The 14,408-nt window shown below is 51.4% G+C and overlaps 1 protein-coding gene across 3 annotated transcripts in view; it reads left to right on the top strand.

Moving 5' to 3' along the window:
* The window catches only part of EXOC6B (exocyst complex component 6B), a 306,373-nt gene that overhangs the window by 283,442 nt on the left and 8,523 nt on the right, over positions 1-14,408 (top strand). For 2 of the 3 annotated variants that reach the window (XM_061583690.1, XM_061583686.1), the window contains exon 21: positions 12,680-12,792. In XM_061583690.1, coding sequence (XP_061439674.1) covers positions 12,680-12,792 — 113 coding nt within the window. Of the gene's footprint in view, positions 1-6,121; positions 6,184-12,679; positions 12,793-14,408 lie in introns of those variants that run through there. The other variant, XM_061583689.1, reaches the window with a different exon arrangement.

Genomic DNA, 14,408 nt, shown 5'->3' with positions numbered 1-14,408 from the left:
GGTAGCCTGTATATTGTGTGGTTCCTCTTTTTCCGAGTCAAAACGGATGTGGGTTTGGGGTGCCAGATGTTCTCCCTGCCCGCCGCTGACCTCTTGCCAGTCTGTCCTCCCCCTTGTGCTTTCCTCCTTAGTCAAGGTCTAGTACCAGAAATGAGCTTGGCAAGGGTGGATGGATGAGCAGCTGGCACAAGGAGGCTTTGATGTGTCCCCCACCCCCAAAATGCCCAGAGCCTCTCTTGCTCTAAAGCCGTCCCTTCTGCCCTCCGCTTCTGGTGTGGGCTGGGTTTAAACGCTCAGGTGGGCTATGCTTGTGTCTCCCTAGGCCTTGTCCCAGGGCTGAAAGCTCACTCCAGGACCTTGCCTGGTTTTGCAGTGGGGCATCCCTCCATCTCACTGTCTCCTTCTCTCCACCAAGTTCTGTTCCCACTGTGGCCAGCTCTGCCTTGCCTGTCACCGTACCCATCCATGTTCATAGGGCTGCGCAGGAGTGCCCCCCCCACTCTCTCTCTCGGGCTTTCCCAGCATACGTCACAGAGTTGTGCTTTGAGAGCGATGAAGGGGCTGAGCGAATCCTCTCCCCTCCCAAGCTCACAGAGACGTTGACTGCATCGTCGTATTGGAGTGTTTAGCAATGCTACGTGACTGCGCTGGAGAGCAGTGAACAAGTTCAAGGCAAGGTGAAGCTCTTCCGAGATAATCTGAAAGTTCATACGGAGGTGACAGCAGGCGGCAGTTCCATACAGACAGGATGGGGTGAGTGAGAGGTCACCTCTTCCTCTGCTGCCCCGCCCGCCATGGATAAACAAAGGGAACCTGCAATTCACGAAGAACTTGGCACTGTTCGAATGGGAACCAGGCGCAGAGGCGGCCCATGATTGGGGACCTTGCAGGCGCTGTCAAAGAGCAAGCACGTGTCCCTGGGGCTATGCCAACTCCTCCAGATAGTTTCACAAGGATGCTCCTACTTCATATTTCTTGATTATGACAACAGCGCTGGTGATTTGCCCAAGACTATCAATGTACTTGATGCTTTGGGGAATGACGTAACTAGAAACTGGGCCCTATCACAAGGGACAGTCTAGATTTTGATAGTAGGTGAGATGACATGGAGAGGAAAAACAGAGGCCTGGGCAGCGAGGGATGACTCTTGAGTAGGAGCATTTACTTGGGGTTCATTTCAGTTACATCTTGTAGAGAGAGGGGTAACCTGGTCCTGGCCATCATCTCAGGTGTTTTGGAGCAGAGAAGTGACAATCAGTCAACTGATCAATGGCTTGGAATTTGGGGGGCAAAGGAGAGGGAGGGGATCCAAGTTAAAGCCAGGGCTCTGCTTCCTAAGTCAGTAGGGTGAGTGGTGGTAGCGTTTTCAATAGATTTGGTGTGTGAGAAGAGGATGACTTGAGAGGAAAGGCGAGAAGTTCAGCCTTGGATGTGTTGTGCTGAAGATAGCCATGCAACATCCACGCAGAACATCCCATTGGCAGATGAAGATGCAGGACTGGATGGAGAGGACGGTCTGTCGTCGTTCCTCTTGCCCCTCCCCTCCCCCACCCCATCAACTCCAGCGACAATTCTACAAGGGACAGAAGTTTGTTAATCCTGACATAGTCTCCAAGCTGCCTGTTGAGAAGCAGGTATCTGGCAGTTCCAGGTCTGGAGCTTGAGCTAGTCCATCTACCTCCACCAAACTGGAAACACCATTAGCTTCTTCAGAGAGCAGCCTGACTCGTCATTCACAGTTGCAATGCCGGATTGTTGGCCTATCAGCAACACTTAACCATGATAGCTGAATGGAGCCTCCTTTGTTGGTGGGGAGAGGCCTCTGATACCAGGTGATTCCTCAGCCTCCTGGCAAGCTCCCAAAGTGGTCTGGCTACTAGAAACAGGACTAGATGGACCTTTTGGCCGGATCCAGTAGCACTTTCTCATGTTGTTCTCTACTGGCTGCTGTCTCTGGTTCATGTTCTGCTGCCATTGGCCTTCCTGGCACCTCTTCGCACTACATGAGGTGCAAGTCAGGTTCGTGTCTGCACCGTACAGAGTGGCACTTGCGTAGCAGGAAGAGCATCTGACATATGCTGGCATCCAACAGCTGGCAAGACCTGACCATGGAGGGGTGTTGATGTGGGCCATCTGATAGGGGCATCAGTAAGGAGAGAAGAGCAGACTGATAAGGGTAAGACCTGCCTCTCATTCACATGTCGTCGTCCACACAGACAAACGGCCGTTCTGAAGTGCAGCAGCAAGGGTTGATCTGCTTCTCCTTCTCATGGTGGGACTCAGTTGGCTTCCCAGGCCCTCCCCTTAGTTCTGCTAATGTTGCCTGCCCACCCTCCAGAGAAGGCCCACTGCAGGCAGCGGCAGCAGCAGGGCCAGGGCCCTCCCTCTGGAATTTGGCTGCTGGCTGCCGGCTGTCAGCTGCAGGTGCTGAGCTGCAGAGGCTGGCGACAGAGTCGAAAAACTCTTTGGCTCCTGAAGTCTGGAGACAAGAATGTGAAGTATGAGAGTGAGAGAGAAAACCCCTTCTTCAGATAGTTTCCCCACTCCTGAGCCTTGAGGTCTTTCTGCATGTTCCCATAAATGTTTGGTTTTTTACCATGCACAGAGACCAGCAGTGGCCCTGAATGAAGTCCAGCTCCAAGCCTCTGCTCAGGGACTCTTCAGGCCAGGGTCAGGCCAGGCATTCTTCTTGCAGCTGAGATCTGGGCAGGGAGTTTTGGCGCCAGGGTTGTTTGGGGTCTCCAGAAAGGCTGTGAGAGGGGGAGACATCCCCTTGATCCCAGGTCAGGCTCCTCCCACTGTCTTTTGCCACTTCTGGCCGGCAGGGCCTCCCCGGGTCCTGGACAGGAGACTTTCCCAGCACCTGCTACCACCTGAGAGTCTCCTTTTAGCTAGAGGTACCAGGGAATGAGCCCGGATGCCTTCTGCATGTGGAATCGTTACTCTGCCATTGTGTCATGGGCCCTTCCCCTCACAATACCCTACAGCAGTGACTCCCAAACGTTTCGCCCCACAGACCACGGATGGCCTCGGTGGACCACTTGACAGTTTTTCTGTGCTGTGGTAGGCGCTGTGTGATTTTTAGTTGCATTGTTTCTGCTTCTTCATGATATTGTGTTTTATTGTATTACCATTTGCATTATCCACGTGTAATTCAAAAGAATTCAAAGTGTAAGACAAAAGAAATGAAAATGAAATAGCCTGCCTTCAAGTCGATCCCGACTTATGGCGACCCTACGAAGAGGGTGTTCATGGTAAGCGGCCCAAGGGCACCCAGTGAGCTTCATGGCTGTGGGGATTCGAACCCTGGTCTCCCAGGTCGTAGTCCAGCACCTTAACCACTACTCCACAAAAGAAAATACAACATAGGGAATAAAAGGAGCAGTAGAGGTACAATTTATGGGCTCCTGCTGGGATAAAGGGCCGGATATAAATAAATACAATTGAAAATCAGTACAAGTCCTGAACGCAGACCTGCCATGGACCACTGTTTGGGAACCCCTGCCCAGCAGCTCTTCCAAGAGACAGATGCACAGAACGCTTCTTTTGAATGCACAGTAGATGTGTGGCAAAGGCAAGTTTTCATCCTTTAGGAATGGGAGGGAATGCTGGCATGCCTGGAAGCTGAGCTGGCTAGTTCTCCAAGTCAGTGGAGCAAGGAATATGCCCCCCCTTTCTCTCCCTCCTGCAGAGGCATTTTAACACCAAGGCCTTAAAATGAGAGTGGTCAGTAGAGACTCTCAAGTTGCCTTCTCACAATACCACTCTGGAGTTACTGGAAACGGAGCACTCTTCCTGGGAATAAATTATGAGCGCTTACAGATGGAAAAATGGAAGAGCTTCTATGCGGCAAGTAGAGATGTGAAGGTTTCTGGAATCCCTCTGCTGAAGCCCTAATTTAATAACAGAAGCCTACAAACAGGCAGAGGAGTACATCCAAAAATAATCCAGACTGGATGGCGGGGTGGGGGTGGGGTGGGGAGAGAGTTACGGGTGCGGCTGGACTGAGGATTTCATGCTGTTGAACGTAGTCTCTCTCCTACTTGAATCCTTCCAGGTTTCTCTTTGGAGCCTTGCGAGGATTGTCTGAGGATATAAGCAGATGTCCTTGGCCACAATCCGGCTCCTTGAAAAGCAGCAGGCAGGAATACTGGAAGCCGTCACCCAGTGCTTCAGCAGCTACCTGTTTGGTTCTCCAAGGACGCATGCTAGCCTCCCCCTCTCTCTCACACACACGCATGCATGCATATCATTGCCATGGGACCTCTGAGTAACCCCTGTTGATGCTGCAGAGTGTGGTCCAGCAAGGTGCAGATCTTGGTCCTGTTGGTGAGCCTGCCTTGCCCCCTTCCTCAACAGATGTCCTGCCCCCTACTTGCGCGGCATGGGGGTAGTTCTCTGGAGGCTTTAGTCTGAAGTGGCGGGATGGACTCTGGAAAGGCCACAGTGACATGCTCTTTTAATCGTCCTGTACTACTGCTGTTGTTGCTAGTGCTTAACATCACCACTTGTTTTGAAAGGCAAACAGCCCTTGCACAGTTTGGGAGTTCCCGTGTTGGACGGGAACCCCACACGACTCTTCTCCCTTCAAGATAGAAGTAAAGCACATTTCTTTTGAAGTATGAATAATGTAACTTACCGTTTGGCCCTACAGTCTGCGTCCTTCCTTGTGCCTGTGTGGAGCCGGAGCGCAGAGCGTGCGAGGAAGTGACTTGCCTCAAGGCCCCAGCCGAGATGGGATTTGGGCCACCCAGAGGCCATGTGCTCCGAGCTGCATTGGCTGGGGGGCAGCAGTGGGGAGCCTCAGACCCAGAAGCCGAGCACGGCCCTGCTGGCCTTTCGGACTGGCCCCTGGGGCTCTCTCTCCAGCCCCCACACTGGCCCTGCTCTGCCCCCCCCTTGCGTGCTTTTCTCTGGCCGGACTGAGCAGCCTTGAGCTCTGGTCATCTCTCTGGCTTCTTGGAAGGAGGCAAGAGGGTTGTGGGAGTGTGTAGACACGAGCCTCTTCTGGGACCAGGGTCATATTGCCAGGTCTTGCTCTGCCCTCTTTCGCTTCTGGCCCGCCTGCCGCTAGCATGTGGCCCCAGGGACTTGCCCAAAGGGGGATGTGGCCCTCAGGGTGGAAAAGGTTTCCCAGCCCTGGACTAGGGGAATGAAGAGGCACCACCCCACATGGGTCAAGCGTACTGTGAGTGGGGTGGGTGGACAGAAATATCTGTGATCCTGGCAAGACAGGCACTGTGGGTGAGTGGTTCTCGTGTCCGAGAAGTTTGTCCATTGCCTGCTCTGGACGGGGTTGCCCTCCCCCTGAAGGAGCAGGTACGCAGTCTGGAGGGGCTTCTGGACCCAGCTCTGTCACTGGAGGCCTGGGTAGTCTCAGCGGCTAGAAGTGCCTTTTATCAGCTGTGCCTGGTGAGACAACTGCGGACATTCCTGGACTGAGAGAGGGTGGCCATAGTAGTTCAGGCATTAGTGACTTCAAGGTTGGACTACTGCAATGCAGTCTTTGTGGGGCTTCCCTTGCGCTTGACTCAGAAACTAAAGAACGCCACAGCAGGGTTGCTGACAGGAGGGAGACCCTGTCAGCATATTACTCCTTTGCTGAGAGATCTGCACTGGCTGCCAATTTGCTACTGGGCCAAGTCCAAGGTGTTGCTAATAGTATATAAAGCTCTTAATAGTTTGGGACCAGTTTACTTGCGGGATCACCTTACCCCATATGTGCCCACTTGAGCATTTTGATCTGCAGAACTGGCCCTGTTACAGGTGTGCCTTTGTAAGACATTGTTCTTTTAATATGGCGGAACCTACTCTTTGGAACTCTCTGCCTGTTGACATGAGGCAGGTGCCTTTGCTATACTCTTTCTGGTGCCTGCTTAAAATGTTTTTGTTTAGGCAAGCTCATCTAGGCATGTAGCAGTTACACATGCTTGAATATGTTTTTAGCTAATTGTTTTAATTAGTTTTTGAACGTTTTTAAATATCTGCTTTTAACTATATTTTATTATTTCAATGTTTGGTTTTTTATTTTTGTAAACCGCTTTGATGTTTTGTTACAATCAAGTGGTATATACATTTTGTTAAATAAAACTAAATAAATTTTATTCTGCCTCTTTCCTAGAGTGTCAAGCAATGTTTATTATCAAGTAACGTTCTATAGGACTGACTCCCAAGTAACTATGCAGAGGAGGACACCTTCGTGTAAGAAACTGAGGCTGAATAACCATTGCAAAAAGTTTACACAGATTTAAAACTGGAGCGTTTGAAGGGTGTTTCTTCTTAGTTTTCTTCCAACTTGTGTTTTTAAATTTGTATATTTGTTTTTAATGTTTTTAATTGTTGTAAACTGGCCAGAGAGCTTCGGCTCTGGGGGGGCGGTATACAAATGCAATAAATAAATAAATAAACTGGGGACCATGGTCCTTGAGACATATTGCCTTGCCCCCTATATACTGGTGTGGTCCTCAATTGAGAAGCTGCCTATAATGCCGCCTTACCCCGGGGTCTGCTCCCTGGTGATGCAGGGCAGCCCCAGTGATAGAGAACTCCCTTCTAGTGGATGCCAGATAGGCACTGACCCTCTGGGGGAGTTTGGTGCCTATTGAAGACATTTTTATGTATCCTGTAGGGCATGGGATCCTGCATGGCTTTAGGGTAACAGAGAGTAGAGGAAGGGGCCTTATTATATACAGAGTCAGGCCACTGGTCCATCTAGCTCAGTAATGTCTGCACTGACTGGCAGCGATGGCTCTCCAGGGAGACTCCCGGGACTGAGCCTGGCAAAGCAGTGCTCTGCCACTGAGCCATGGCTCTTCCTCACGAATCCTGCCGGAGGATGCCTGTGCAAGCCGGCCAGTGGCAAAATCCCACCTGGAGTCCTGCTGCATCTGCCCCACAGAAACAACTGAAGCCTTGCAAGAGGATTTGCTGAAATTTATTCCACCTTTCCTTGTCCTCCCCATTTTATTCTCACGGGCACCCAAAGAAGTAGGTCAGGCTGGGAGTTCGTGACTGGCTCAAAGTCTCCCAAGGAACTGACAAGTGGGGATTCAATCCTGGACCTGCTGGGCCATCATTTTAACCACTCTACCACACTGCCTCTCTCAGTGGGGTGTGTGCAAGGTCAGGATCAGCGCTGAAAGGGTCCAGCCTCTTACCCTGCCCTCTTGCCCGCTGTCCCCATGGAAATGGCCAAGGGAGGAGTTTCTGCAGTTTGATCCGTTGCTCTGCTGTGCTCATAGGGTGCATTTATGTGGCAGGAAGCTACAGCCAATTCTGGGCTGTCATGAGTGTCCCCGTATGATTCATGTGCTCCAAGCAGCTGTTTGTTTCATTCATGCATTTCACTTTTTTTTTTAAGTGTACACCTAAACTATGTAAAAGGTGAACTGGCACTTGACGAGAGAGGCCTTCCTCTAGTTGAATGGGCTTGACTTCTGAGTAAATGTACAGTGGGGTCTGTTAATCTAGGGATCCGATCGGCTTCTGTGCATTATGCCAAATCCTGGCCTATACATAATGGGGGTAGCCATTGCCAGATTTGTATGGAGTGAATAGCCGAGTGGAATCACTGTCTCAGTTCTCCTGGTTGTGGGAAGAGCAATGTCTATGGAGGTCTAAAAGGTCCTAGGGTGGTCTCAGAGCCACAGCCAGAGCAACCAAAGATGAACTGGGAAGGGGTCTGCTGAGCCGTGGGGGAGGAAGCCTCAAGGGAACAAGAGAACACCCCAAAGGTTTCACCTCCTGAATGGTAAATTGTTTGCGTAAATGTTATTTTTATATATTTGTTGGTTTGTCACATTTATACCCCGCCTTTCTTTCACCAGGGAACCCAAGGCAGCATACCTGAGCTTCCCAGGTGGTCTCCCATGCAGGCACTGACCAGACCCACACCTGCTTAGCTTCAGCAAGGTGGTGGCCTCATGTGCCTTCAGATGTTGCCCTTTCCTCTAGTAACGGAAAGTAGATTGCAATGACTGGAGGGGATAAGCCTTCTTTGGTGATGGAGAAGAATCCTGCTACTAGTTTCTAGCCTCTGTTGCTCTGTTATTCTCTCCATTCACCCTGTTTTCCAGGAAGAGACATGTGCCATCAAGGATTTTCTCTGGGGACCAGAACCTCTTTCTGGAAAGAGTCGGGGGGCATCGTTGGTATGGGCTCACTGTCCACCTGTTGTGAGTGGGTGTTATGCTCCCATGGGTGCCCTCACTGCCTAGGGTCCCAGTCCCAGGAGCTATAAGCCTCTTTCCAAAATACCCTCCAACGAGAGCAGGGTTACAGGCAAAGTACAGTCCAGACAAATCAAGTTCAGGCACAAAGAATCACTCAAGTCTAAAACGTGGTCCTTAGGCAAGGTCAGCCCACAGCCCAGGGTCAGCATCGCAGAGAGTTCAGGCAAGGCACAACGCAGCTAGGAGGTACAACTCACGTCAGGAGTAAGGAGCCACAGATCTGTCTTGTTGCTAGCAGCCAGAAGGCTCAAGAGGGAGACCTCATATCCTCTGGCCCCTAGACTACACCCTGACTACAGCTGGTAGGGAAGACATTTCATGGATTGCTTACTCACAAGGAGACCTCTTACTCATGATCCTCATGGCAACTGTGGGTCTGCAGGCGCATGCTATGCCTTTGCTGTTTGGCCTGGATCCGGGCCTTTTGTTGCTGGTGTCCTTGAGGACTAGGGGGTGTCTCTACCTCCTCCCGACACCTCCAAGGGTTCTTCAGCAAGTCTCCCCCCATAAGAGGGCCCCTCAAGTGGATCCCCAGCCCTGGCTCCAGGGGACCCTGCCTGCCCCTCAACCTGCGGGGTATCTCAGTTGACCACGAAGGATTGCATGTCTGATACCAGGTCAAGCATGACAATGAGTCCCTCGCTACGATTTTTGGCTAAAATGATGCTGACTGAGAGTCCTGGGTTTGACAGTAATGTTTTTTCATGCCTGGATGGTCTCCTGAGTGGGCAGTGCACTGGGATGGAAGTGGACAGGTCTGAGGTTGGACGATCATGTGTGGAGAACGGCAGTCAGCAACCTTGAACTGGCCAAGGCAGAGAAGTGGGGCCTCCCTGGAAGGGAATGGGGGCAGCCTGGATTTCTCTCTCTGGGGCCAAGGGGGAAAGTACAACCAGCAGCTCTCTCTCTGGAACCTCTCATTGTCGGGTTGCTTATGACTGTATGGTCAGTCCTGATTTGACCAAACCTATAGAGGTCCTGAAAAAGCATCAAGCCAGCGGAGAGAGATGGAGTGATGTTTCATACAAGTTAATTGCATTCTGCTTCATGGGATTTTTGAGGTTTACTTGGTTAACTCACCTGCAAGCGTTTGCAATGGTGGCGTATGTTTCCTCTTCCTCGTGTTTCAAAGCGTCCAAGTGACTCTCGCTTTGGGAAACTGCACTGGGGTCTCCCTGCCCCCCAGACTGCCATTAGCTGCTGCTGCTGCTGCCAATGGCAAAGGGGCAGGGTGAGAGCTTCAAAAATGATATTGCATGGTTTTTGCTGCGTGACCATGAGGAAGGAGTGTACAGGCCACAACTGTGAAAGTTACATTTCAAGGGCTGCACTTACTTAGGATGGAGTCCAGGCATGTGCATAACGGGACTTCTGTCTCCCTTCCCAAAGATATTAGGAAAGACCTGCTCTGCCTGCACCTGGATGGCTCATGTTTCTGATTCTAGCACAATCTAGTTATGTTTTTGGGGGGAGGGGGGTTGGTCAGTTAATTGGGGTGGGGGCGGATGCATTGGAACATCTTGGTGTCAACCCAGGGGGTGGAACATGAAGGCCTTTGGTCCTGGGAGTCTGCAATCCTAGGTGGGGGATGGTTTTCTGAAGGACGATCCGGTGATGAAAACACCTTGAACTCTGTGGGACCTCTCTCTGTCTTCCTCATCTCAGACATGCCCACACCCCAGTTCCAAGGAGGGGGAGCAGGCGTCGCAGCCCCCGCCTTGTCTCCCTGATGCGCACCAGGTTTATAGTCGCCGGCCATCCTGCACGTCTCTCAGCCAGTGCTCACGGCACGCAGCGCTTACCCTTCAACCCCTGCTGAATTTGCAGACTGCAGCTCTCGCTCTCTGCTCTAGCGTGCGTCCTGTCAAGTTTGATTTATGGAGCTGCACGGTCGACTCTTTAGTTTGAAGAATTAATGGTATTTTCATATTTTTATTTTGGAATCTGCCCCAGAAGGCAGTGGCAGAATGTGCGGGGGCAGACTTCAGGGATGCCCTTGTGGAAGACTCCTCTCCCCACCCCGCGCCCTGATTTAGTTGCGAAGGTGAAAAGTTTAAACAGTAAAACCAATAAAACCACGTTTATGTGACAGATAAATCGTCTTGCATTGTCAGAGTTCCTAGGGAAAGAACTTCCCGCCCTCTGGTTGCTTTGCAAATGCCGCCCTGTGCGAGGGAGGAATAGAGCAAGGCGTGCGAGGGAGGGCGCTGGGGGGCAGCCCTGTGAGGCATCCCCAGCCAGGCCGCGTGTCCACAAGATTAATAGGGCTAAACGGCTGTAAAACACACAGGCCATCCATCACTGTCTCTCCCTTCGGCTCTTGGGTGGGGTGTGCCGAAGAAGGAAGCTGGACTCTGCTCCAAAGGGTGAATGTCTTACGGGAGAACTTCTGGTTAAACAGAACTGGGGACGCCTAAATAACAGGAGGACAAATTGGCCTCCCACTGGCTGCTCCTCCTCCTCCTTCCTCAGGCCAGAGTCACAGGTGTTGGGCTCTGCAGCCAAATCTGATGGTGTCCAAAATCTGTGGCTTGCAATGCCCATGCCCCCCTTACTAGGAGGCTAACACCCCATTCTCTGGCTCACATCCGCCCTCTGCAGAAGTCCTCTGCCCGCTTTCAGCTAACCCTGTAGTGCTGGAGTTTCTTGTCCAGGTTGCTGCGTCACCAATGCCCCTTTTGGCCACCCTCCTATCGCGCAGTGCATCTTTGGAAACTCCTCTGGTGCAGCCTTCGCCAGCCTTGTGTCCTCCAGAAACTTTGGACTACCGCTGCCATCCGCTGCAGCAGCAAGGGCTGGTGTGCATTATAGTCCAAAACATCTGGGTGACACCAGGTTGAGGAAGGCTGTTCTAACGCCACCACCCCAGTGAAGGGATGGGTCTTTCCTCAGATTGCATGTGCAGAGCGCCGGCACTTGTTGGCTCACCTCTTCTTTGGGGGCTCAGCACTCCTTGGGTGTTTTCCTGAGAAGTCCGGCTCGTGTGATTTCCAGTGAGCGGTTCACTTTTGAAAACATGAACCAGCTTTTATCTAAGTGAAGACTACATCTTATTCATCTGAGCTCCATCCTTCTCTCCGCTTCCCACCCACCTGCTTCAGCTCTCTGGCTTTCCATCCTCACCCGTGCGCCAGCTCCACACTCCCCCGTTGCAATGCAAACTGCTGTGTATTTCCTGTAGGAGATGGATGGAGTCTCTCTCTCTCAGGACGAGGCTACCTTGGGGGAGAGAGGAGAGACCCATGTCTGTGCTGTTTGCTTTCTCAAGGAGTCAGTGTGGGGTTAAGGCGAACCCTTCCGCCTCTTGGCTTCCCTGAGATTTGGGTCTTGTGTTCCTTGTGCTCAGCCCAACTTTGTCTGTGGTTTCCTGTGGCCACTGTCCTTCTCCCGCTCAGTCCCAGCTCAACAGCTGAAGGCCCGGGCTTGCCTGCCTGCTGGCTTCTCTTGGAAGGACCAGCAGATTGGAGTGGAGTTCCTCTGGCCTTTTAGCTTCCATGCCTCTATAGCATTTTGTGATTGCAGAGTGCTTGGGACTGGAGAAAGGCTAGAATTGCAAAGAACCTTGCAGATCCTGCCCATCCCCATTCCCAAGAATGGATATCCCCTGTTCCTAAAGCATCCTTGTCATTTGCCCTCCGAAAGCCCTTTGTGGTAGACTGCTAACATTTCCATTTTACAGGTAAGGCACTAAGACGGGGGGGGGGGGTAGAGAATTGCCTGAGGCCACTCGGAGAGTCCATGACAAATGTGGGTCATTTGGAAAAGGTTCAGAAGAGGGCAGCCAGAATGATCAAGGGGATGGAGCAACTCCCTTATGAGGAAAGGTTGCAGCATTTGGGGCTTTTTAGTTTAGAGAAAAGGCGGGTCAGAGGAGACATGATAGAAGTGTATAAAATTATGCATGGCATTGAGAAAGTGGATAGAGAAAAGTTCTTCTCCCTCTCTCATAATACTAGAACTCGTGGACATTCAAAGAAGCTGAATGTTGGAAGATTCAGGACAGACAAAAGGAAGTCCTTCTTTACTCAGCGCATAGTTAAACTATGGAATTTGCTCCCACAAGATGCAGTAATGGCCACCAGCTTGGATGGCTTTAAAAGAAGATTAGACAAATTCATGGAGGACAGGGCTATCAATGACTACTAGCCATGATGGCTGTGCTCTGCCACCCTAGTCAGAGGCAGCATGCTTCTGAAAACCAGTTGCTGGAATTCAGGAGGGGAGAGTGTTCTTGCACTCGGGTCCTGCTTGCGGGCTTCCCCCAGGCACCTGGTTGGCCACTGTGAGAACAGGATGCTGGACTAGATGGGCCACTGGCCTGATCCAGCAGGCTCTTCTTATGTCCTTATGTGGAGGCCACGTGGCATCTCAGAATATTCACCCTTCCATGTTGTTCTTAGTCATGACCTTGGTGTTTTCGTCCCCTCCTCTCCCTCTCTCTGTTTCAGCTCTTAGATTTGTTTCTCCAGTGGGACTGGTCCACATACCTGGCTGACTATGGACAACCGACCTGCAAATACCTTCGAGTGAATCCAGCAACAGCGCTGATCTTGCTGGAAAAGTTAGTGCCGACCAAGACATTCTTCTGACGGTTTTCGGATTTCTCTGCTTGCTTTAACGAGCATCAGCGTCCCCTGCAATCCCTTCCATTGCCTCTGCTGCCTGGCCTGTGCTTGAGGGAGGGAGGAGGGCTGCTGCTTGCTCGGGCGGTGCTGGGCTGTTGTGCGCCCCCTGCCATGTGCACCAGAGCCATGTGTCATGACTGGGACCTTGGTCGTGCTGCGCTGGGTTTGTTGCATGGTGGCGCTTTTTCTGCTGCTTGTAACTCATTTTCACCCTGTGTGTGAAGAGGTTGGCGTGAGTTGGCCAGTGAATGTGCCTCAAGGCCACCAGCGCTCCAAGTGAAGGTGTGGAGCATGTGTGCAAATTGACAGTGCCTCAAGGTATTTTGCACATTGGACAGTTGCCAATGGATGTTGCACAGAGTGAATCCATCACAGGCTTCTCACACATTGCCCCGTGAAAGTGTGTAGCCTTCACTTCAAGTTCATCTTTTTTAGAAGCATTTGTAATTTTAAAAATTCCTAAGTGGTATACAGAAAACAGTTATCAATATACAAATGAAATCATCAGAATTCAAAAACAGATATACGCCGCTTGTATCCTACATTGACCAGGCAGGGTAGACACTACCCAGCTGGCATGGACTCTTGTGCCCAGATGCCCAGCACTTCCTGGAGGCAATGCAAGTTGACTGGACCATGTACAAAATCCCTGTTGACGGGTGCTGTTTTGTGCCCCTGTTCCCAATGCCTTCCTATAAATGAACACGGTGGACAATGCTGACGCATGTTCTCCATTGGGATCAGAGATGGGTGTATTCTCTAGTCTCAGCCTACATTAAACCATAGTTAAAATAAGCGCTGGTTTGGATGAGAGCAAGAGATGTGCGTGGCTAACAGAACGCAAGAAGTGGCTCTCCCTCTCCCACAATTGGCTTTTGAGGAGGAGGATCCCTTCCCTTCTCTGTTTGGTTTGGTAATGCCATCATTTCAGGGAGGAGGAGGAGGATTATTACCTGCCCTTCACCAGTAGATCCCTGATTGATCCCCAGCAGAATGTTGGTGCTGTGGAATTCCACCCAGTACTGCAGCAGTAGGGGAGCTTTTTGCTCCATTGGGCCAAATCTCTGTCTCAGGTGGGTGAGATCACCCACTGATCAATCACTTGAAGTCATAATTGACAAATGTCAAAGCTCAGCGCTTCCCAGATGCCCAATAATCAGCTGGTCTCCAGGCGCTTGGGAAGCAGTGTGTAGCCCACTGTTCGGCAGCACCAAGCTCTGGGCTTGCAAAGGGCTTCCTGCAGCACTTCTCAAGCGCTTGACAATCAGGTTCTTTGTTGGGCATGTGGGAAGCGCTGCACAAGGGGCATGGCAGGCTCTGCCAATTGAGAATGCCTGCCAAGCCCCTTTCGGTCACGCCTGCCTCGCACACTGTGTCATACTGTGGGTGTGGCTTGGCCAAAACAGTCTGGTGGGCTGAATGTGGCCTGTGGGCTGGAGGTTTCCCACCCCTGCAGTACTGTCTCCTGGGCTATTCAGCGTATGCATGACATTTGGCTCATGTCACTCAGGGACAAGAAGAGAATGCTGCCTCCGTTTCTCAGAGGTGCCAA

Source organism: Rhineura floridana, chromosome 9, assembly GCF_030035675.1.
Source record: "Rhineura floridana isolate rRhiFlo1 chromosome 9, rRhiFlo1.hap2, whole genome shotgun sequence".
In the NCBI taxonomy this organism is placed as follows: domain Eukaryota; kingdom Metazoa; phylum Chordata; class Lepidosauria; order Squamata; family Rhineuridae; genus Rhineura; species Rhineura floridana.
This window is presented reverse-complemented; position numbering and strand designations above follow the sequence as displayed.